The 26,260-nt window shown below is 43.9% G+C and overlaps 1 protein-coding gene across 4 annotated transcripts in view; it reads left to right on the forward strand.

The window, feature by feature from the left end:
* Positions 1-26,260, forward strand: part of SGSM2 (small G protein signaling modulator 2) — a 483,760-nt gene that overhangs the window by 448,499 nt on the left and 9,001 nt on the right. For all 4 annotated transcript variants that reach the window (XM_088449453.1, XM_088449451.1, XM_088449450.1 and 1 more), the window contains 6 exons: positions 3,775-3,957; positions 5,893-6,279; positions 7,790-7,914; positions 13,466-13,548; positions 18,515-18,624; positions 22,102-22,198. In XM_088449453.1, the coding sequence (XP_088305579.1) occupies positions 3,775-3,957; positions 5,893-6,279; positions 7,790-7,914; positions 13,466-13,548; positions 18,515-18,624; positions 22,102-22,198 (985 nt within the window). The remainder of the gene's footprint in view (positions 1-3,774; positions 3,958-5,892; positions 6,280-7,789; positions 7,915-13,465; positions 13,549-18,514; positions 18,625-22,101; positions 22,199-26,260) is intronic.

The raw sequence follows: 26,260 nt of genomic DNA on the forward strand, positions 1-26,260 counted from the left end.
CACACCCCTTCCACGGTCCGTGATCGTGGTCACCTGACCACCCGCAGCTGGACCCCTCTGCAGCATAGTTGCCAAGTCCGCTTATAACAAGCAGAATTGGGCTTGGTTTTGTTTTGCAAGTTGTTTCTTTTTTTTGCAAGTAGCTTGTTTCTTGTTTTTGTGGTTTATTTTTTTTTGTGCATTGCCGAGGCACCCCTGGAGATAAGTGTGTGTGTGTGTGTGTGTGTGTGTGTGCGTGCGTGCGTGCGTGCGTGCGTGCGTGTGTGTGTGTGTGTGTGTTTTTTGCCCTGGTAGTGACTGAGGGAGGGGGGAAGGTGTGTCTGGGGAATAGAGGGCAGTGGACAGGGTGAAGTTGGAGGGGGCAGGCAAGAAGGAGAGTAAAACTAGATGACAGAAATGAGGCAGGTACATGGGGCGAGTTAAAATGACTGAGGCTGTTAAAAAGAGGGGATAATGGAATTAGACAGGTGACAGGAATGAAGGAGCTAAAGAAGAGGGGTGAGAGAAATGTGGAGAAGAAAAGTCAGGTAAAGGAAAGGTGGGTGCACACTAGACGATATGTCACCTGATCCTGCTGATTGGGCCGAGATATCGTCCAAATCGGCCAGTGTGTTCCCACTATGCGTGACCCTGCGCACTCCTGCGGGTCATCTATCGGGGTCGTTCCGTCGGCCTGCATGTAGGGACGATGGAATGACCCAGATGCCGACGCTGGCATAGTGGATGGAGCTGGTGCCCGACATATCGGACGTTTGGTCACCACATCGTGCAGTATGTATCGACCGCCCGATATATATTGCATGGTCAGGTGTTGCATCGCTGGGTACACACATCGGCAAGTGTGTACCCAGCTGAAGACTGGCAAGGAAAAGAGGGAGGAGGTAATAATATGGAGGCTGGTGTAGAGGGAGAAAAGCAATATAGGCAGATAATAAGGCTGTGCACACACTAAAATATTTAGCTTAGAGAATAGGGGGAATAAAGGAAGTTAAGCAGGTAGAGAGTGAGGACAAAGAGACACCCCCATAAATTGGGCTTTTTTATTGGGCTTCTTAGGATTGGTTTGGGCTTGTTTTGGGCTTATTTTTTACTTATAGGTTGCTTGTTTTCCATTTCAGAGTTGGCAACACTGCTCAGCACTGTGATCAGTGGTGGCAACTGCCGCTGCCTGCCGCTGATCACTCACTACACAGACGGAGCCTGCAGACACATACCCAGCCACGGCTCCGTCTGACTGCACAGATGTGACCGCCACTTCGGGTACGGCAGCCGCGCCGGGAACCAGTGAGGAGGCAGGGACGGAGGTCGCGAGTATCGCTGCCCAAACTGAAGCAATGGCAGGGCTGACGGCCATGTTCACAGCCGCGGCTCTGCCTGACTGCGCATGCGCAGCCCATAGCCTAACACACACTGGAGTGCGGCGGCCACGGAGTGGACTGACCTGAGAGCGCTCACAGGCAGCAAATAAGCAGAGAACATTGGGGATGGGACATAATTGATAGGAGCACTCTACTGAAATCTTATACTGCACTGGGACTTTCATACCATCTTTTAAACACCTGGACCAAGCCTCAGAACTTCTTTTGGCAGTTGCACTTCATTTACAGTGGACTGTCATTCCTCTCAACGCAACAATCTCATTCACAAAAAGGCTCATCTACAATAAGGGACTACCATCATGCAGGATCGCTTCTGCTTATGAACCCCATGTGGTTAGACCAGTGTTGGCTAACCTAACCTTGACACTCCAGCTGTTATGGAACTACATAACCCAGCATGCACTGCTACAGTTTTGCTATTAGGGCATGCTAAAACTGTGGCAGGGCATGCTGGGAAATATAGTTCCACAACAGCTGGAGTGTCAAGGTTAGCCAACACTGCGTTAGACCATAGTGGTAATTATACAAGACTGTATGACTACCAACTGTACTATATATGTGGCATTCAAACCATCACTTGCCATTATAGAGAGGCTGCAATAGGAAAAGGTGTTATTGTTGTTATTTACAGTGTATTTCCCAGATGCTGAATTACTATGAAGCAACAAATTTGTAATATATTTTTTTTTACCTATGATGACATAGAGGTACATTCAGATTCCTATTTAAGATATGATTTTATGATTTTATATTTACTTGTATGATTTTACCAATCAGCTGTTTTATATTAAATATGTTTATGCACCAAATCCATTCCATTTCTTAAATATTCCATATTGTATGGTTTTCTTATCGCTGTATATTTTCATTTTCGACTGTTCCATATATATCTTGAGGTCTGACTAGCCTCAATCTTTACAGCTGCTTCAGAAACCCCCTGCAGCGCCTGCACCAGAACCACTTGTTTGTTCCCCATCTTTAACCCTGCGTCAGGTACAGCTGGCCTGACAGGCGCCACAAAGCTGTTCTCGCTCACCTCTCCTCCGCAAGGGGGCGCAGTAGTAGCTTCCTATCCTAGTAGCTTCCTATCTCTAGGTGCTGTTTGAAACGCCCTTAGTCAGTTTTCCCGCCACCTGCTTGGAGTGCAGTAGTGCCTTTCCTGGCCTCTCAGGCTCATTGCGTTTGAACTCGTCCGACTTTTGAAGGTACGTATTTCTTTTAATTTTCTCACAATTTTGTGTATTTTGCTAATTTTATGAATGAAAGTTACAAAGGTTGTGAGTATTTTGTGGAAATATGTAGATTTGTCCAGGGTGACCTCTTAGGCACACTGCGCCCAAACTTGTACTCATGTTCGTTCGTTCGTTCGTTCGTTTGTTTTACTTGCTTTAAGGTGAATAAATGTGGTTTTGTGAATCAGATTTCCATATATTCTCTCTTTGTACATCCTAATGAAGGTCACTGATCACTTTAAGAGCGTTAGAATTGAGTCAATTAGGTGCTAATGACGATTTTATAACAGGCGCCTATCAGGCGCGCAGCGCCCGAACCTGAAGGTCCCAGAGGTGCGCTTGATGCAGGGTTAAGGTTAGGATTAGACTGCAATTAGGTTTCTAGATGTCTACATAATATACCAAAAGTATACAGCTTTCCAAGGTTCATATTTTTATGTTTCCACGTTATATAGTGGTGCATACACACGGTCAGATTTTTCTTCAGATCTGAACGATAACGATTTCAAAAATTGTTCATATCTGAAGGAAAATCTGACATATCTGACATGTCTGAATGATAAGCGATGAACGATGCGCGTTCCCGATGGTCAGATAATGATATCTGACATCTGATGTGTTTGCAGTCAATTTTGGACGATTTCAGTCATTTTATACAGTCAAAAATCGTTCGTAGTTCAAATCGTTCAAAACGTTTGCAAAATTGTTCAAGACGTTGGTCAAATCGTTCAATTGTTCATCTGACGCATCTGACCGTGTGTATGCTGCATTAGATGCATCTTTCATAAAATGCAGATGCCCGTTGGCGTGTTCACAAAAAAAGGGCAACCCCAGTGTACGTGTATTCATCAAACAATTTTTGGGAGGTTCACAAATGGCTCTTGGTCGTACAAAAGGACTGAACTTTATATTTTTAGAGAAGCATCAGGCAACATTATGGTATCATGTTACAGCACAAGATGTCACTGTTACACAGACAGTAAGGACTGTATGCTAACTGCATGATATTCAGAGCATTGCTTTCTGCATCTATTTGTCTGGGCAGCACATAACAAGGTTACTTGGCATGAGTCACCATGCAGCCACTGTGTGTGAGTCCTGCCTATTAGCACTGTACGACCTTCTCTATGCCTCACTCACTGATGCATTGTTCTTCTCCCAAGGTGGATGAAGTCATCGCTTCCAGATACCAGAAGGTGATGGCGGAGTGGAAAGCCTGTGAGGTGATAGTAAAGCAAAGGGAAAAAGAATCCCACTCGGCCATTTATGCTAAGCTATCATCTGGTAGCAGCATTGACAGCCATGTACAACGTCTCATTCATCGGGACTCCACTATCAGTAATGATGTAAGGCACCATGCTTATAAAGCAAAAACAACTGCATATAAATTGTATATGAATAATATTATCTATAAATTGCTGTTAATTATCATAGCACCAATTAAACACAAGTGGGCCCATCCTAAGACTACCAATGTTTCAAGCATTTCTTGCTCCTGGTTTCTACCGAGCTGGTTATCTTATTATTCTAATGACACTAACACAATATATCTTTGTATGTAAGGAACTAGGAGGTCCTCAGGAAGGAGAATGGTTGCGCTGGCTCCTAACTAAACATCATTGCTCTGAATAATAGGCATGTAGGAGTACAAATGGTTGCATCCCACCAGCTGTGTAATATTATTCTGTATATGTATTGTGGTACCCTGTGATGTACGTATTTATTCTGCTGCCTGAGGTAGAAACTCAAATGGTTCCCCTTTCATACCCTCCCCCAAACTACCATTACTATACTTACCAACTTTTATTTTTCCATGGAGAACAGTTTCCAGAGGGAGATGCAGGTGATCACTAAGTGGGTGGGCTGCTTTGCATTATTAGTCCCTGCCTCCTGCAGTAAAATTATGCATATTACGGGATCACAAAGAGAGGCAGGGCCCCCGTCCACCAGACATCCCATCTACTTCACTAGAAAGTGGGAAGGATGCGGGCGGCTGACCTACTTCCCCAGGTGCCCGTGGGTCTACCCCAGATGTTCCGGGAGATGCATTACAATTCTGCATGCAAGTAATGTACCTTATAAGAAAGAAATGTAGCATATTGATCCATAGACATCACTACCTGATAGAGATGAGCCATTCTAATCCCACCCCATGTTCCAGCAGAGATCAGGATGGTTCTCACCAGAACTCCTCTATGGTGATATTAGCCTTCAGCCTAATTCTTTATGTGGCTGATGCAGAGTTGGATGTAAGCATATTTCTTTTGGCCACCTCCTTATGCTTAGAGAGGCAGAACGGAGGAGGGAGGAGGCAAGCAGGTGTTGGCCGGGTACAGTAACGCCATCTCATTAGCTGCTGTTGCAGAGCTCTAAGCACACCGAGATCCGTCCATCTCTCCAAGCTGTGTGAAACGCGTCTTTTTTTTGTGGGGAGCATTTTATACCTGCGTTCTTGGTGCAAAATGCATCCAACTCCAGACCATAAGGGGTAGATTTACTAAAGTACAAGTTTATAGAAGTGGAGATGTTGCTTGTAGCAACCAGTCAGATTCTACTTTTCATTTATTTAGCACCTTCTAGAAGATAATATATAGAATCTGATTGTTTGCTATGGGCAACATCTTAACTTCCATAAACCTGCACTTTAGTAAATATACAACTAAGTGTCTATAGATAAAAATATCACCAATATGACAGCATTCCAAAAATGTTGTCTCGCTAAAAAAAAATAAAAAAATTCTCATTTCTCTTCACCTCACATCTCAATGTAAATGGTCCCCATGTTGGATATCTTCATTAAAGGTTATTTAAGCTCCATTTTGATTCCCTGTGAACCACTAAAATACAAACCCAGCAAAAATACCATATTTATCATAGGAATATATCCTAGTCTGACAAATGATGGCCTTCTATCGTCTGCTGCTTCATACCCTGACATCTATTAAACTGTATATCTCAGTCTGTGACATTTAATTTTAGGACTATTGCATAGCTTAGCAGAATAATTTAATTACTGCAGAGTCATTTCTGTTCTACTGCCCAATGCACATTTGAGAGGCCATTAATTTGTTGCTGATTGATATCCCTCGGTGACATCTCTAATGCCCACAAGATGGAAAAAAGAGCCTTTTGAAAAATATTAGGTAGTTAATTATGAAGGTTTTTTTTACATTAACTGGTAAATTAAATTCATGTGAACTACTCCATGTCAAGTCCCGGTTCCACCATCTTATCTGGGGATCCACATTTTACTTTTATTTTATCATTAATGTATTTGTCAGGTTTTCATGTCTACTGAAGAAATAGACCTGACGGACAGGGATTTGAAAGGTCGGAATGATAAAACATCTACACTGACCGCTACGGTGGCACCTGACCCACAGCAGTCCGTGGAATTTGACTCTCCAGACTCTGGTCTTCCCTCTTCCCGAAATTACTCGGTGACTTCTGGAATCCTTTCAAGTATCGATGATGGGCAAAGCATATGCTTTGAGGAAGAAGAATCCAGCACAGAGTCTGATAGGACGGAAATGAGTGTGGGCCCTCCTCGAAAAGCCAAGGGAATCCTTAAAATGCAGGACTCCATCAGTGAAGAACAGCTTTGTTCTCAGCTAGACTATCTACATAATTCTGATGACATCTCTTCCATGTGCCCCACGTCATATACAGTAAGTAGCTCACACATGTGCTGTGCTCAAGAAACATAAAAGTAGTAAAGTCCTTTGCATCAGTACCACGCTGATGGCAGGATGCCGAATCCTACTCGCCGGAGATGTAGGTGTACGCAGGACCTCTCAGACGGGTGTAGTTTTACTAAATAAGCTGCAAATAGGGGTGTGAAATTGGTGAAATGGTCCGATACTTTATATACTACTTTACTAAATATCCCCCTTAATCACAATCTGCAGTGAAATGATCTGTAGTAGATTTAGAATATTATCATTATTCTATCTGATGGAAGACGGTAAATGTCATACTCACCATTTGGTGTAATATCAATAAGAAATTCCCACAATGCACAAGTTTAGTTGCTTTATTTTAATTTATAGTAGTTATAACTTTATTTTGGAGTAATGTCATATATTCTCGGTATTTGTTAGAAATATTGTTAAATGTTATGTATGGAAGTGAATAAAAAATACACTATATGTAATATTATTCTGTCCGATTTGTAATATTTTTGTCAGTGAACTTATTTTTTTCTATTATATTTTTTACATTATTTATCCAAATTTATAATATGGCCAATGCAGGAAGAAGCACAGCTAATTATTGTGTTACATGGCTCTTCTTCCTAATATCAATTATTGTACAGAATAGTGGCCAGAAGTATTAGGGAGCAAGTGGAGAGCCAGTACCTGAGGTGAGAACATTGGGCCTGATTCAGAGCCACTCGTAAGCGGCAGCTCGTTCGCTCTGAGTGATGTTTGCCCAACTGCGCATGCGTACGGATCGTTATACGCATGCGCGAACCAGTCAGTGCGGCCGAAATTCATGTGCTCGCAAAATAGCGAATGCCTGCTAATTTGAGTGACAGAAAGAGGCGTATGTGGGTGGTAACAGGGGAAGGTGGTTGAAAACGGGGAGTGGAGATCCGATCACAGGCGTGCTTAAAGGTCAAAACGGGCGTTTTATGGGTGTGTATATTTAAAACAGCAGCGTCATTGACCATGTCACTGGGTTATTTTATAGCCAGAACTGCTCGCAAAATTGTGGTAGCAAAAACCAACCACAAGAATAGCGAGCAGTTCATACCCTGTTCGATGTACTCGATTAATCTAATAAATAGCGGACATGACGTAGGATGCGAGCGGCCAGGGGGCGTAGTTTCCTAAAAAACGACCGCAAGTTTTGGACGCTCGTTCAGACCTAGAGGCGTGAACAGACCGCAAACAACGAACGGTTCATTTGAATAGCCACCCCTATTTTCTGGACGAGCGAGCGCTAATTGCGAACGGCTCTGAATGAGGGCCATTGTGTCTATTTTACTAGCGGGGTAATTGGTCTCTACGCTAATAATGTTACAGTTTGAACAACTTTTGGCAGAGTTAGGAGCAGTAATTTTCTCTCCGCTCACATGGACAACCCTTGGTGGTCTAATAAAATAGCAATTCTTAAGATCTAATGCATTATACACGAGTAATGTGCTCTATAAGATGTCATGTTTCTTTCTACCAGATAGAATTGTTGGATACCATTGCCTTAAACTTGCATCGAATTGATAAGGACGTACAGAGGTGTGATCGGAACTACTGGTATTTCACAGCGGACAACTTAGAAAAGCTTCGGAATATCATGTGCAGGTACATAATTCCATCATATATCAGTATCATCTCTCTGTTATGCCAATCAGAGAGATAGACAAACCTTGCTAGACAGCATCTACGGCGATTCCGAGTCGTGCACATCCCAGTCACGTCTCCACTTGTAGTTGCATATGAATATAAATGGGCGCTGATAATAAGGCGACTATATATACATCTATCTATCTATCTATCTATCTATCTATCTATCTATCTATGGGACCGGCAACAGAACTCATGTGGCCCTGTACAACCAGATTTGTAGGGGCCCCCCATTCCCAGGTATATTGTGTCGCATTGGCGGGTTGCCTAATGTGTACCCAGCCTTAAACTTAGTTGCTGCTTGGACAGATCCTTGAATTTAGGGCCAGGTTTGGAAAAGAGGTATGTAATGTGCACCTTCTGGAAGGCTGAGTAGCAAATAAACACTCTAGTCCCTCCAAATAGCTCCGACACTGGTTCAGTAGTTTTAAAATGTAACAAATCGGCCTATTTCCCAACACTACACTGTTGTATTCACTGCACGAATACCCCACACATTACAGCAATCAACATTACCCCTAACTCACATAACAGCAATACTCAACAACAAGGGTTGGGAACGGGATGCCAGCACTCAGGATCCTGGCGGTCAGAATCCTAATGCCGGTATCCCGACAGGGTTAGGATACCAACACCTGTCGGTAAGTATCCTAACCTTACCCGAAACCCTCTCTCCCTGCACCTCAAACCTAACCTCTCCCCGTAGTGCCTAACCCTAACCCTTCCCCCGTAGTGCATAACCCTCCCTGCTAGTGCCTAACCCTGACCCTCCCTGCTAGTGCCTAACTCTAACCCTTCCCCAAACCCCACTACTTACAGTCGGGATGCCAGTGCTAGGATTCTGACTGGTGTCAGGATTCCGACGCCAGTATTCTGAGCGCGGCACCCAACAGCCAGGGATTCAACTACATCCCGTCCACACACATAACAGCAATACTCCTACATACACACATAACAGAAATACTCCTACAGACACACACATTACTGCAGTACCTCTCCATACACACAGATTACTGCAGTACCTCTCCATACACACACATTACTGCAGTACCTCTCCATACACACATTACAGCAGTACTTCTCCATACACACACATTACAGCAGTACCTCTCCATACACACACATTACAGCAGTACCTCTCCATACACACACTGTACTGCAGTACCTCTCCATACACACACATTACAGCAGTACCTCTCCATACACACACATTACAGCAGTACCTCTCCATACACACACATTACAGCAGCACCTCTCCATACACACACGTTACAGCAGTACCTCTCCATACACACATTACAGCAGTACCTCTCCACACACACATATTAAAGCAGTACCTCTCCATACACACACATTACAGCAGTACCTCTCCATACACACCTTACAGCGGTACCTCTCCATACACACACATTACAGCAGTACCTCTCCATACACACATTACAGCAGTACCTCTCCATACACACACATTACAGCAGTACCTCTCCATACACACACATTACTGCAGTACCTCTCCATACACACACATTACAGCAGTACCTCTCCATACACACACATTACTGCAGTACCTCTCCATACACACACATTACTGCAGTACCTCTCCATACACACACATTACTGCAGTACCTCTCCATACACACATTACAGCAGTACCTCTCCATGCACACACATTACAGCAGTACCTCTCCATACACACACAGTACTGCAGTACCTCTCCATACACACACATTACAGCAGTACCTCTCCATACACACACATTACAGCAGTACCTCTCCATACACACATTACAGCAGTACCTCTCCATACACACATTACAGCAGTACCTCTCCATACACACACATTACAGCAGTACCTCTCCATACACACACATTACAGCAGTACCTCTCCATACACACACATTACTGCAGTACCTCTCCATACACACACATTACAGCAGTACCTCTCCATACACACACATTACAGCAGTACTTCTCCATACACACATTACAGCAGTACCTCTCCATACACACACATTACAGCAGTACCTCTCCATACACACATTACAGGAGTACCTCTCCATACACACACATTACAGCAGTACCTCTCCATACACACACATTACTGCAGTACCTCTCCATACATACATTACTGCAGTACCTCTCCATACACACATTACAGCAGTTCCTCTCCATACACACACATTACAGCAGTACCTCTCCATACACACACATTACTGCAGTACCTCTCCGTACATACATTACTGCAGTACCTATCCATACACACATTACAGCAGTACCTCTCCATACACACACATTACAGCAGTACTTCTCCATACACACACATTACTGCAGTACCTCGCCATACACACATTACAGCAATAGCACCTCCCCCCCACACACACACACACACATTACAGCAGTACCTCTCCATACACACACATTACAGCAGTACCTCTCCATACACACATATTACTGCAGTACCTCTCCATACACACACATTACAGCAGTACCTCTCCATACACACATTACAGCAGTACCTCTCCCATACTCACACATTACAGCAGTACCTCTCCATACACACACATTACAGCAGTACCTCTCCATACACACACATTACTGCAGTACCTCTCCATACATACATTACTGCAGTACCTCTCCATACACACACATTACAGCAGTACCTCTCCATACACACACATTACAGCAGTACTTCTCCATACACACATTACAGCAGTACCTCTCCATACACACACATTACTGCAGTACCTCGCCATACACACATTACAGCAATAGCACCTCCCCCCCACACACACACACACATTACAGCAGTACCTCTCCATACACACATTACTGCAGTACCTCTCCATACACACATTACAGCAGTACTTCTCCATACACACACATTACAGCAGTACCTCTCCATACACAAACATTACAGCAGTACCTCTCCATACACACATTACTGCAGTACCTCTCCATATACACATTACAGCAGTACCTCTCCATACACACACATTACAACAATAGCACCTCCCCCCCACACACACACACATTACAGCTATATGTGTATAAGTGTATTTTTTTAAGAACACATGGTGATTATATCTCCAATATCTGGCCCAGGTGCTCAAATCGAATGATATCCCCCAAAAGCAGGTGGAATTCCAGGACTTCACAGTAATAAAGTAATCAGCACAGTAATGGCTACACCGAAATGTTGCTAAGCAAAGCTGTGCTGATTACTTTATTGCTGTGAAGTCATTCATGTTTGTTCAGTTCAACCTCCTTCTTTAAGGGTCAATTCTCTTTTATGGTTTAACTTTCAAGACTCTTTTAGTGTCTCTTTCAGGGGCATTTAGGGGTGTCCTCTGAGAGATTAGTACCTGACATATTTTTAACATACTCTTCTTCCCTTGGCAAATTGACTGCTAAGTCGCCACAGTGATCCTGATTACGGAAAGCAGAGCATAAACATAAAACAGTTTCAAAGAAGTTAAATAAAATAAATGACTGTTCTGCTCATAGATCTTACAATCTAGAGGAAAAAGGGCAGAGCTAAGCAGAGTGAGTGGAAATTGGAACAGTAGTGAAGGTGTATCAGTGATAGTAAGGTAGTAGGGAGTAAATTAGGCTAGGGATAGCCATCGACGATCGATCGTTAACCACCGATGGTTGATGGTTTTGCCATCGATGGTGAGAACCAATGGTTCTTCCCATCAATGGCAAAATGGTGGGAAATGGATCTGCTTACTAAAAGAATGCAAATGTAAGGGATTGGATGAGCTTTTTACTAAAGTGATATTGATACTAATATAATGTGAAAATAGTGTGAAATGTAAACCCATTTTCACATTATTTTAGCAATAAAAGATTGATAAACAGGCCCCATAATATTATTGATTTATGACACTGTAATTTTTTAAATGCTGTGTATCTATCTATATGTTACAACACAGAGGGCCTGATTTGGACCCGCTCGCGAGCGCTATGCGCTCGCAAGCAGGTCGATGGTGGCCCAGTGCGCATGTGCACGACGGAGCCAGCTCTGTCGTGCGCATGCGCAAGACCCCGGATAGCAACGGGCAAACCGTCGCTCCGGGTCTCATACCAAAGGGGGCGTGCTGTCGATGTTGAGTGACAGCATGCCCCCTTTGGTGGGCGGGCCGGGGGAGTGGCTGCCCAAACGGAGGCGTTCCCATGTGAACGCCTCCGTTTGGGGGCGGCCCCACTGACATCACGAGTGATGTCAGTGGGAGAGATTTCGGCTCTGTGAGAGCCGAAATCTCTCTGGGGCTTGCAGTCACAAGACCCTACCACAAGGGTCTCGTCGCAAGCCCGATAGTCGCGATGGTCTTGACCATCGCGACCATCTTCCTGGCCGCTCGCTATAGCTGTGGGTGGTCACCCACAGCTATGCAAGCGGCCAGGAGACCGCTCTAAAAAACAAGAAGGCCTGCCCTGATTCATTCAGACCGAGCGTTCTGTCAGAGCGTCCGTCTCTGAATCAGGCCCAGAGTGCTTTCAGAAATAAGTGAATGACTACATTTAATAGACATATATTGTAGGGCCATATTCAATTTGCGGAGACAAGTCGGAATCCGCAAAAAAGTATCGCGGATGACTTCAATTCGCCAGGCGGAAACTTTTCGCCGTATTTTATTGCATTGACTTTTCGCGTGCGCGGAAAGTCAATGCAATGTAATAGGTGAAAAAGTTTCGCCTATGAATAGCAGGCGGAAAAAAGTGCAGAATTGCGGTTTTGGATACAAAGGTGCGGAAATCACTAGGCACCTTTGGGACAGCCCCCCAAAGGATAACTGCATTAAAAAAAAAACTAAAAAAAAAAGAGGAACACCCCAAAAAATTATTTTGAAAGTGGGGGCGAAATAGTACAAAGTGGGGGTACACACATAAAAAGTAGCAAAATAGACTTTTGGGGGTCTGCAAGTATGGGGGAGGTGTTTTTTTGATTGCAGGTGCTTGCTGAAGGTGCGTTTTTGACGTCACTTAAAACTTCACTTTTGCGAATTGAAACCATGCTTACACCCATTTTCAAGTACCCCAAATTTAACAAGCCTACTTATTTTCACGAAAAAATACTGCTTAATGCTATTCTTCACCACTTGTGCAAAGATGCTATATAGAGGCAATTGAAAGCACTTAAGTACCCCAAATATCTTCAGGGGGGCTATTCGGGGACATCTATACTGATCCCCAATGTTAGTGCATCTTTTAGGGGCTGTTAGGCAGATTTAAGAGCACTCTTCGCCTGTTTGAGTTTCGCAGGGACGCGTTTTCACGTCCTTTGGAATTGAATACGGCAAATAGCGGGGGTGCGCACAATACTTTTCCACATCCAAAACATGCGATGTAGACGAAAAGTCCGGCAGGCGGAATAGTATCGCCGGTGCAAAACTAATTGAATACGGCCCATAGTGCCAAACAAGGTTTATAGTTAATAGTGGATGCAAATGCAACTTAGAAAGTTTTGGGTTCAACAAACATTAATCTTATTACTTTTCTATTTTATATAGCTACGTGTGGGAGCACCTGGATGTGGGTTACGTTCAAGGCATGTGTGACCTCCTGGCTCCACTAATGGTCATTCTGGATAATGGTTAGTACTAGGGGTGTGCTCCAGCCACTTTTCGTGTTTTGTGTTTTGGTTTTGGATCTGGATCTTTCTTCGTGTTTTGGATCTGGATTGGTTTTGCCAAAACCACCCTTCCGTGTTTTGGGTTCTGGGTTTTGTGTTTTGGATCTGTATTTTTTTGAAAAAAAGCATAAAAACAGCTAAAATCACAGAATTTGTGGGTTTTTCTGTTCCTATGCTATTATTAACCTCAATAACCTTAATTTCCACTCATTTCCAGTCTATTATGAACACCTCACACCTCACAATAGTGTTTTTATGTCCAAAAGGTTGCACCGAGGTAGCTGGATGACTATGCTAAGAGATACGAGTGGGCGGCACAAACACGTGGTCCATCTAGGAGTGACACTGCAGTGGCAGACAGGATGGCAGTTTGAAAAACTAGGCCCCAAACTATACATAATGCAAAGAAAAAAAAGAGGTGCAAGATGGAATTGTCCTTGGGCCCTCCCACCCTTATGTTGTATAAACAGGACATGCACACTTTAACAAACCAAACATTTCAGCGCCAGGGTCTGCCACACGACTGTGGCTGAAATGATTGGTTCGTTTGGGCCCCCACAAAACAAGCTGGCAATTAATCTGTCCCTGCACAAACTGGCTCTACGGAGGCAAGATGTCGTCCTCATCCTCCTCATCCACCGATTCCTCACCCTCTTCAGTGTTGTGTACATCCTCATCCTCACAGAGTATTATTTCGTCCCCGCTGGAATCCACAACCACAGGTCCCTCTGTACGTTCTGGAGGCTGTCTCCCTGGAAGAGTTGATAATTCATTTTATGAACATCATCTTCTCCACATTTTGTGGAAGCAACCTCCTACGCCTTTCGCTGACAAGGTTCCCGGCTGCACTAAACACTCTTTCGGAGTACACACTGGAGGGGGGGCAACTCAGGTAAAATAGAGCCAGTTTGTACAGGGACCTCCAAATTGCTTCTTTTTCCTGCCAGTACAGGTACGGACTGTCTGACATGCCTACTTGGATGCTGTCACCGATGTAATTCTTTAACAGACAGACGCACGCTTGTCGCTGCTGCTTTGAGGATGCAAGTGCGGCTACAGCCCACACAATTCACAAAGACAGAAGAAAAAAAAAGAATATTTTTATTGTTTGTGGAGCGCACTTTGAGGGTTACACCACCCTTTAACAGACAGACGCACGCTTGTCGCTGCTGCTTTGAGGATGCAAGTGCGGCTACAGCCCACACAATTCACAAAGACAGAAAAAAAAGAACAATATTTTAATTGTTTGTGTAGCACACTTTGAGGGTGTCACCACCCTTTAACAGACAGATGCACGCTTGTCGCTGCTGCTTTAAGGATGCAGGTGCGGCTACAGCCCACACATTTCACAAAGACAGAAAAAAAAAGAACAATATTTTTATTGTTTGTGTAGCACACTTTGAGGATGTCACCACCCTTTAACAGACAGACGCACGCTTGTCGCTGCTGCTTTGAGGATGCAGGTGGAATCTAGACGGGATTTGGAACCGGGGACACACTACCTCCATCAATTGTCTAAATACCACTGCACTAATGGCGGATACCGGACGCACGTCTAACACCAACATAGCAGTCAAGGCCTCAGTTATACGTTTTGCTTCAGGATGACTGCTGTCGTACTTCATCCTCATCGCTAGGGACTGTTGGAGGGTCAATTGTTTAGTAAAAGTAGTGATGTTCCTACTTCCTCTCTGGGATGATGAACAACTCCCAGCAGCAGCAATAGCACTAGGAGGAAGTGGTTCTTGATCTTTCCCTATTTTATTTTTATCGGAGAAAGTTTGGTCCTCCATTTATGTTATATTGATATATACGTGCGGCTAAAGCGCACACAAACACAGAAAATATTTTTTTGTTTTTGCTGGAGAGTAGTGCACTTTGTGGGTTACACCACCCTTTAAGAAATGAGCCAGCCGGCTCTTTACTTATGGGACACAGGCGCACGCTTGGCGCTGCTCGTTTGTTGATGCACGTGCAGCCACAGTGCACACAATTCACAAACACAGAAAATAATTTTTTTTTGGTTTGGACTGGGTGTACTTTGGGGGTTACAGCACCCTTTAATGGTCAAGCCAGCCGGCCCTTTACTTATGACACAGGCGCACGCTTGGCACTACTTTGTTGATGCACGTGCGGCTACTGCGCACACAATTCACAAACACAGAAAATAATTTTTTTTTTGGTTTGGACTGGAGTGTACTTTGGGGGTTACAGCACCCTTTAACGGTCAAGCCAGCCGGCCCTTTACTTATGACACAGGCGCACGCTTGGCACTACTTTGTTGATGCACGTGCGGCTACTGCGCACACAATTCACAAACACAGAAAATAATTTTTTTTTTGGTTTGGACTGGAGTGTACTTTGGGGGTTACAGCACCCTTTAACGGTCAAGCCAGCCGGCCCTTTACTTATGACACAGGCGTACGCTTGGCACTACTTTGTTGATGCACGTGCGGCTATTGCGCACACGATTCACAAACACAGAAAATATATTATTTTTTTAGCACTTGGGGGGAGCACCCCTGATGGACAGAGCACCCCCTGGACAACACTATAGCACCCCTTTAGGACTGGGACACTGCACAGGACTTTGGAGTGGACACAGCCCCTATGGAGAACTGACTGCACAACACAGTCCAGCCAGCCCCTATGGACTTTGAAGTAGTGGACACAGCCCCTATTAACAACAGTAGCACAGCACAACACAGCCAGCCCCTATGGACTTTGAAGTAGTGGACAACAGCAGCACTACACTACACTACACTACACAGCCCAGCCAGCCCTAACTCCCACCCTCCCTCTTCACTGTCCACAGCCGAGTGAGAAAATGGCGCCGACGCGGGTACCTTATATAGGATCCAAAACCCGCGAGACTCGGAAGGCGGGATGATGACGTTTTGCCTCGATTTCAGATCCGAGTCAGGCGGGAAAAGTCGAGCCTGACTCGGATCGGACTCGGATCGGGGGGGCTCGGGGGGGTTCGGATTTCAGAAATCCGAACCCGCTCACCCCTAGTTAGTACATATGCACTCAATGGGGTCTATTTATCAAGCAGTGAAAAGTGTGGAGAGGTGGACCAGTGGAGAAGTTGCTATCGATGTTGAGTGACAGCACGCCCCCTTTGGTGGGCGGGTCGGGGGGGTGGCTGCCCAGATGGAGGCGTTCCTATGTCAGTGGGAGAGCTTTCGGCTCTGTTTGAGCCGAAAGCTCTCTGGGGCTTGCGGCCACGAGACCCTACCACAAGGTTCTCGTCGCAAGCCCAATGGTCGCGATGGTCTTGACCATCGCGACCATCATCCTGGCCGCTCGCATTAGCTGTGGGTGGCAACCCACAGCAATGCGAGCGGCCAGGAGGCCGCTCCATAAAAAAAAAAAAGATGCCCTGATTCAGAGCGAGCGCTCTGTCAGAGCGTCTGGCTCTGAATCAGGGCCACAGTCTATAAAATAATAGGTAGGAGCTGATTGGGTGCTATGGGCAACTTCTCCACTGGTTCACTTCTCCACACTTTTCACTACTTGATAAATAGACTCCAATGTGCCTTAAGTGTAACTTAACACAATGGGTCTGATCCTGGGTCACACACAGTTGAGCAATTTTTTATTGCATATTCATATAAGTTGCACTGGACATGCGTCCCAATTGTGTGGCTATTCAGATACTGAAGTGGTTGTGTACAAAGACACTTAATCGCTCACATTGGTGCGACCGATGACGCACCAAGCTTTATTACAGCATCTACAGACGGTCAAAGTGGGCGTCTCAGTCCTTGCACATTCGTATGCACAGATGTACATAAGGGAAGGGCTGATACTAGCATCAGCATAAAGTCGCAGGTGCGACTGCAGCAACAAACGCTAAAGCGGTCGCAGCAGTGTGCAACTTAGAATCAGCCACAAAATGTCAGTAAACAGTATATCAGTAAATTAAATGAGTATGTACAGTACACTTCATAAAACATTTATTCAAATTTATCATATAGTGCAGTTTACAACACACAATTTAATTTAGTAGCACTAATAGTTGCCGGGCACCTTAGATTTTTTTTGTGTTTTTTATGGGGGCTCAGAGATGCATTTACTTATCCGAACCCCCCCTCTTCTGTTCTGCTTAGATATCGGTGTGTGTCCCCTCCCCCCCTGCTCTTGGTGAAACCTATAGCGCTGAATGGACCATCACACTCCATGTAACAAGAGAACAAAGTGTTCAGTTATGTTAATGCTATTATAAAATCATCATATGTACTAATGGTTCAGTTCAGATCACTCAAGAAACATACTGGTTGTGTATTTACAGCTCTGACCAGAGCATCCCCAGGGGCTGTTAGAACTGCAGGGTGCCTTCCTGGAGCGTCCAGTGACACTGAAGCAGCGATTCTGGCTGCAGGGTGCCATTCCAGGCACCCTGCTTGCCAGATGTAGGTGCTGTGAGTGAGCGGCGGTGCCGCCCACAGAGCCCTGCGCTCCATGCAGCTGCACCACTAGCACACCCTTAGTTACAGCACTGAGTTTTAGGGGTCTATTTACTAAGCAGTGTTAGGAGAAGTGAAAAGTGATAAGGTGCCAGCCAATCAGCTCCCAACTGTCATTTTTCAAACAGAGCCTGTGAGATGGCAGTTAGGAGCTGATTGGCTGGCATCTTATCACTTTTCACTTCTCCTAACACTGCTTAGTAATTAAATAGACCCCTTAGTTATACTTTATGCCGATGAGCAGTTACAGTATATGACAGACCTTCAGGCCCAGCTTCTAAGTAACAAGTTTGCTTCAAATCTTAAATAGTTAATAAGCAAACTAGTTAAATAGTTGCTACTTGGTGATAAAAAATAAAACCTCCACACAATAAATCAGGAAAATGTATGTACAAAGGTCATGGAACCATTACAAATGAATAATGAATATAACCTATAATGTTATATTCCATCCACAGATCTGTTGGCGTACAGCTGCTTCACTCAGCTTATGAAGAGAATGACTCAGAACTTCCCAAATGGAGGAGCTATGGACATACACTTTGCAAACATGAGATCATTGATCCAGGTGGATTCTTTGTATTCCATACATTTTAGATTCACTTATACACAGAATTATAATTGTTTATTCTACTATAACTCACTCTATGGTAACAAATGAGGTTCTCAAGCTATCATTGTTATTATTATTAGTAACTTTTATCTATAAGATGCCGCAAAGTGTCCACAACATTGTACAAAGGAGTACATAAAAAATACTGCTAAATATTCTTTTTATCCATGGAGGGAGAGGAACATCCTCTATTTAAATGACATCACAAAGGATTTAAGTTTTCCCCAATTTTCTCAGATTCAGGAGGATATGGCCCTCCCATCCAATTTTTTTTTCCAATTTTTGCAACTTAGGCATTTCCACTCAAAAGTGAAACATCTTCTAATTAATAGACTCCTTTCCAACTTAGAGGTTTTATGTTGGGACGCTCCCCAACTAGAGGTCTAATTTCTTTCCTATATACAATGCTTGTTGGGGAGCTGTCTCCACAACGTGATTCTCATGAAAAGGCTTGGGAAGTGGACTTGGGCACCTCTTTAGATGATGAGGAATGGGTCGAGATCTGGGATAATGCTGCTTCTAGCTCCATATGCATTAAAATTAAAGAGAATACGTACAAGCTATTATACAGATGGTATTATGTTCCCTCTCGATTGTGCAGAATGTATCCTGGTACGTCAGATAGGTGCTGGAGGGGTTGTACCGCCGAGGGCACCTTTTTTCACATCTGGTGGACTTTCCCTAAGATAGTAGGTCTTTTTAAGGAAGTCATTGGCCTTGTACATCGCTTGCTCAATATACCCATCCCTTATGACCCTAAGTATATTCTTCTCCCGTTAGATCTGATGCGCCATATTGTTAATGCTACAAAATGTCAGCTAGCTGCGGATTGGAAAAAGCTTGATTCTCCTTCTATGCAGTCCATTTTAGCCCGTATTTGGTATATTTATCGTATGGCGTATATGACTAGTATCATTAATCATTCCTCTAATTCTTTTGATAAGATTTGGGGCCCATGGTTAGCTTCTCGTTCTGCTCCCTCCCCTTTTGCCCTGTGACAAGTTATTTATACTAGCATATGTATGAGTTTCTATATGTATTTATAAAATCTGTATATACATATATGTGTATGTTTATATATGGTTTTTGGGTCCCACCCCAGGGATTTTTTCTATTTGTTTTAATTCAATTTTTTTTTTCTTCTTTTATTTTTATTTAACAATTTTTTGTGTTTTTTTCTTTTTATTCAATAATGTACGATTTATATTTTACTATGGTCTCTGTTATTTTTTATGTGATTCTTCTAATAAATACTATTTAAAAAAGAAATACTGCAAAATAACAGAATAACATGGCAGTACAATACTCATCAGCTAACAATCGTACATAGCATAAGTACAAACATTCTCATAACACCCAAGACTAGGTAGGACAAATAGTGAAGGGGCATGCAGTGTTGAGTAAGGCAATTCAGCACTCACTGATCCTGTACCCAACTAGTGGGTGAGCAAAAAGTGCCAGAGTCATAGATAGTGCTATGGGGAGAACAAGGTGGATGAAGGATGAAGATGTCTGTGAGGGGATGTAGTCAATATACCAATGGCCGGGAAGCCGTCTGCCTAAATCCTGGCATTGAAATCCCGACTTGGGACTAAAGATAGGCTTCGAAATCCTGACGCCTATCTTTAGCCTGATGACGGAATCTCAACAGACGGCTTCCCGAACGAAGGGAGGCCAGCTACTGTTAGCTCTTAGCCGTGAGGCGGGGGGGGGGTTTAGGCACCCCTGGGGGAGGGTTAGGGTTAGGCTGTGGAGAGGGGAGGTTAGGGTTAGGCACCACACTGGGGGGAGGTTAGGGTTAGGCACCACTGGGGGGAAGATAGAGTCAGGCACCCCCTGGGAGGGTTAGGTTTAGGGTGCGGAAAGGGGGGGTTAGGTTTATGCACCCCCAGGGGAACTTAGGGTTAGGCACCACCCCAGGAGCTTTAGGGTTAGGCACCACCAAGGGAGGGTTAGGGTTTGGGGGGTCGGAAAAGGGTAGGGTTAGCTTACTTACCTTAGCCATAGGGATTCTTGTTCGGGCTTCCGGCATCGGTATTTCACCTGGCAGCTATACAGCCGTCGGGATTTCATACCCAACCCCCTGTGAGAGCTTATGTACTACTGGAAGGGGAAGGGGGTGATCAGTTGGAAGGTGAACTATGAAGGATACATGGAGGAGGGATAGTTGTACTATTGCTTGCGTGTTCTGCCAGTTAGTCAGTTAGTTAGTCATCTTATTTCTTAAGTGTTATTATAGATGTATACTGTGAGTATTTCTACAGTATTCTTTAGCCAGCATGTTACCTAATTTTGACCATAGTAGTACTAGTGCAATAATAGTGATACTGATGATGCAGGTGGTAAGCAGAGCGATATACTATGGAGCACACAAATACCGGGTCTGGCACACAGAGCAGACAATCAGTAGCAAAGAGACAGGCATATATGTAGTCAGTTGAAGGGCCCTGATACACAATATAGGTAAATACTAGTGGCCAAGAAACAGGCAGAAGCATGGTATGGGACCACAGCAAAGGTCTGGTACACAGTGTGGACAAATAGTAACAGATGATCTGGCACAAGCTTGGTTTGTTGCGTAGCAAGGTTAGGTACTGTACACAATCTGAGCATTTAGTATTGAGAAGAGCAAAAAATCCAAAGCCAAATTGATACATAGAGAGACTTTACAGAGCAAAGTGATCAGCAGCTAGGCTAGATACAATCACCTAGTAAGGTTTACTAGGTCTAGATGTAATTTATAGTGCACAGGGGCAAGGACTGAGGTTACAGATGATTGTCAGTACTACCGCTTAGTGCGGCTCTTGCCTCAGGGCACCGGAGAGCAGCAAGGGCAAATCTGTCTCCGTAACCAGCGGACAGGACTCCCCCACAGCCCCCTGTGTACCGCACCAGAGCTGCTGCCTTTCAAGAATAGTGACAAGTCTACTATACAACAAAATCTACAGACGGAAGCTTTTTTTGTGCAAGTGTTGAGCTAAAATCTTTTCTTTTCTTATGCCAAAAAGATTGGAGTAAGTTCAGCTGTAAATGGGGATGAGGTGTAAGTAGCAGACAGAGCTGACTGTACCTGCATCATTCAGTAGAAGGAATTATAGGACAACTAGCTGGCAGTCAGTAAGTGCTGGATGAGTATATTTTCATGCTGTAAATGGTGGGGGTAAGTGGTACACAATGCAGGAAAGTGTTGCAAAGCTTAATGCTGACATTTCATAGGGCGCATAATAAAAGTACAGGAACCTTATTCCCAAAACCCTCCTTCCATGATGCATTGCCTCCGTCTGTTTCATTATAGGCTAACTGCTTACATTATGATAAATTTTCTAATAGAAGTTAACATATGGGAAATCTTGTGATGTATCTATTTCATTTAGATAACAAGGGGGCATATTAGACCTTTGATTGTAACAGATGTTCATTTTCTTTTGCCAGATTTTGGACTCTGAGCTGTTTGAACTCATGCACCAGAATGGAGACTACACACATTTCTACTTCTGCTATCGCTGGTTTCTTCTTGATTTCAAAAGAGGTATTTTACATATGGCTGTATAGTCACTGCAAGAAATTACCCCCTAATCTCTATACTCTTAAGCTGGGTACTCACTGGTAGATATATTGGCGGATCAATCGATCGACCAATATATTGTGTGCCCATCGGCCTGTGTGTACCAGCAAAATGTCTGTGAACGATGTCGTTAACAGAATTTTCGCATCGGCTGTGCTACACAGCCGATATATCTGCAGATACAGTATATTGTATCTGTCCATCACGCTGTGTGTTCGGGCAGTCAGCCGACCTCCCGTATACTTGCAGCAGAGGCCGCAGGGAGGGGGATGAGGGGCAACTTCTGGCCAGCGGGACCGCATCCAGATGATGGTTGTTCAGTGTGTATGAATGACCATCATCTACAGATATACAGTATCTGCAGATCTATCTGTTAGGTGTGTACCCAACTTGAGTATCTTTCCCTCTTATCGATATCCACTTTTATCTATTTCTTATAATAGATCACAGCAATCATGAATACCATATTTAGGTGCCTATTTATAAAGTTAAATATTGTGGTTGATCCTCTGAAAGTGACCATTTTTCGAGGGATTGCTGGATTTTATAATATTGGGGATATTTTGCACAAATGAGGAAATGGTTATAAAAAAAAAATGAGTAGTAGAACATAAAAGATCACAGTTTCAGAACTGCACAGTTTAGTTGAATCTTGGGAATTTTAAATTTTTTAATCCGCCGCCCGACGCTTTCCACAAAATTAACTTAGAAAAATGTCATTGGAATTATAAATGGAATCGTGATGTGGACAGATGTACACCATCGTCATGTTTGGAGAAAAAAGGGACTGCGTACAAAGTAAAGCACCTGAAATATGACCAAAGATCATTGATGCTTTGGGACTGTTTTGCTGCTAGTTGTCAAAAGGCTCTTGTGAATATGAATAACACAATGAATTCCACTCTATACCAGGAGATTTTAGGGCAAAATCTTTCTACATGTACCAGAAGGATGAAATTGGCTGCTTTGGGAACACAGTATCAGAGTTTTGCAATATCTCTCTTAGAGTCTGATTCAGTACAGATCGCAATTGCGATCGTAGCTGCAAATTTATATGGAATACAGCTGCAAAAATATGCTAATGCTTACCGAAGCTCTGCTGACATAAAGACGCCCACTACTGCTTTCTCACATCTGTCCAATGTCGCTCTCCAGCGTAAACATTGGTATCATCAATGCACATCGGCCACTCACGCAGCTGTTACAGCAGGTCTGAGCAGCCGCAGACACTGCAAGTCTCCTCGTACACAGAGAGCTCTCATGCTGTGTGTGCAATCGCAGTAGCTTATTTATGCACGCCCAGAAAACAGCGTTCTTCCGGCCACACCCACGTCACCACCCCCAAACGCTGACAAACTGTCACTCGCTCTGCAATGGATTTCTCTGTGCGTCCGTAATTGCAGTGTGATTGCTGCGCATTCACATTGTGGCTTATATGCATACGCGATGGCAAACAATCGTTCGATCTGCGGCCGTATTTTCACTTGCGATCGGTACTGAATAAGGCCCTCAGGGCCTGATTCAGACCCGGTCACAAGCGCTGAGCGCTCACAACCGGGTCGATGTTTGCCCACTGGGCATGCGCACGACGGAGCCGGCTCTGTAGTGCACATGCGCAAGACCCGGCTAGCGACAGGTGCTCCGTCTCTCCGGGTCTCGCACCAAAGGGGACGAGCTGTCGATGGTGATTGACAGCTCGCCCCATTTGGTAGGCGTGGCCGGGGGGTGGCCTCACAAACAGAGGCGTTCCCAAGCGAACGCCTGCCATTTGTGGGCCGCCCCACTGACATCACCAGTGATGTCAGTGGGAGAGCTTCCGGCTCTATTAGAGCCAGAAGCTCTCTGGGCTTGCGGCCACAAGACCCTACCACAAGGGTCTCGTCGCAAGACCGATGGTCGCGATGGTCCTGAGCATCGCGACCATCAACTTGGCCACTCGCTATGGCTATGGGTGGGAACCCATAGCTATGCGAGCGGCCAGGAGGCCGCTCCAAAAAAAAAACGCCCTGATTCAGAGCGAGCGCTCTTTCAGAGCGTCCGTCTCTGAATCAGGCCCTCAGTCTCCAGATTTGAACTCAATTGAATACTTGTGGTGTGTAATGAAGAGAACAGTCTACAAGTGATGATAAAAAAAACATCTAAGAACAGAAAATGTTCTGTATGGAGGAATGGTCCAAGATATCTTAGTGCTGTTTGGCTTTAAAAATGTTAATAATGGGGGAGACAATATTTTTATAACCTAAGTTAATTTAAAAAAAAATAATAATGTTAAAAAGAAATGCTTTTTTGGTCCCAAATTACAGTACGAAAATAAAATCCATGCAACTTGTCTAAGCCTGATATATTGATTTTAGCTAATTTCCATGAAGGGTGCTAATAATTCTGGAGTTGACTGTGAAATGTAATACAGTCAGTGTTTGTAAAAGTGTTGGTTTTGCAAAATGGTTTAACCACTTGACTGATGATTTTCTTTCCCAGAAAAACGCTCAGAAATCGTCGCTTTCTTTCATTATATAAGATTAAAAACAATTTGTCATAATATATTTAAATATATTACTTAAATAAATACAGTCAGGTGCATAAATATTGGGACATTGACAGAATTTTCATATTTTGGCCTCTATTCACCACCACAATGGCTTTGAAATGAAACAAACAAGATGTGCTTTAACTGCAGACTTTCAGATTTAATTTGAGGGTAATTACATCCAAATCAGGTGAACGGTGTAGGAATTACAACGGTTTCTATATGTACCTCCCACTTTTTAAGGGGCCAAAAGTAATGGGACTATCAACTCAAAAGCTATTTCATGGACAGGTGTGGGCTATTCCCTTGTTATTTCATTATCAATTAAGCAGGTAAAAGGTCTGGAGTTGATTCTAGGTGTGACATTTGCATTTGGAATCAGTTGCTGTCGACTCTCAGTATGAGATCCAAAGAGCTGTCACTATCAGTGAAGCAAGCCATCATTAGGCTGAAAAATCAAAACAAACCCATCAGAGAGATAGCAAAAACATTAGGTGTGGCCAAATCAACTGTTTGGAACATTCTTAAAAAGAAAGAACGCATCGGAGAGCTCAGCAACACCAAAAGACCCGGAAAACCACGGAAAGTAACTGTGGTGAATGACAGAAGAATTATTTCCCTTGTGAAGAAAAACCCCTTCACAACAGTTGGCCAAATCAAGAACACTCTCCAGGAGGTAGGTGTATATGTGTCAAAGTCAACAATCAAGAGAAGACTTCACAAAAGTGAATATAGAGGGTTCACCACAAGACGTAAACCATTGGTGAGCCTCAAAAACAGGAAGACCAGATTAGAGTTTGCCAAACAACATCTAAAAAAGCCATTACAGTTCTGGAACAACATCCTATGGACAGATGAGACAAAGTTCAACTTGTACCAGAGTGATAGGAAGAGAAGAGTATGGAGAAGGAAAGGAACTGCTCATGATCCAAAACATACCACCTCATCAGTGAAGCATGGTGTTGGTAGTGTCATGGCATGGGCATGTATGGCTGCCAATGGAACTGGTTCCCTTGTATTTATTGATGATGTGACTGCTGACAAAAGCAGCAGAATGAATTCTGAAGTGTTTCGGGCAATATTATATGCTCATATTCAGTCAAATGCTTCAGAACTCATTAGTCGGCGCATCACAGTGCAGATGGACAATGATCCAAAGCATACTGCAAAAGCAACCAAAGAGGTTTTTTTAAGGCTAAAAAGTGGAATGTTATGCAATGGCCAAGTCAATCCCCTGACCTGAATCCGATTGAGCATGCATTTCACTTGATGAAAACAAAACTGAAGCGAAAATGCCCCAAGAACAAGCAGGAACTGAAGACATTTGCAGTAGAGGCCTGGCAGAGCATCACTAGGGATGAAACCCAGCGCCTGGTGATGTCTATGCGTTCCAGACTTCAGGCTGTAATTGCCTGCAAAGGATTTGCAACAAAGTATTAAAAAGTGAAAGTTAGATTTAGGATTGTTTAGTTTGTCCCATTACTTTTGGCCCCTTAAAA

This window comes from Taudactylus pleione, unplaced genomic scaffold (assembly GCF_031769625.1).
Source record: "Taudactylus pleione unplaced genomic scaffold, aTauple2 ptg000485l, whole genome shotgun sequence".
Classification (NCBI taxonomy): Eukaryota; Metazoa; Chordata; class Amphibia; order Anura; family Myobatrachidae; genus Taudactylus; species Taudactylus pleione.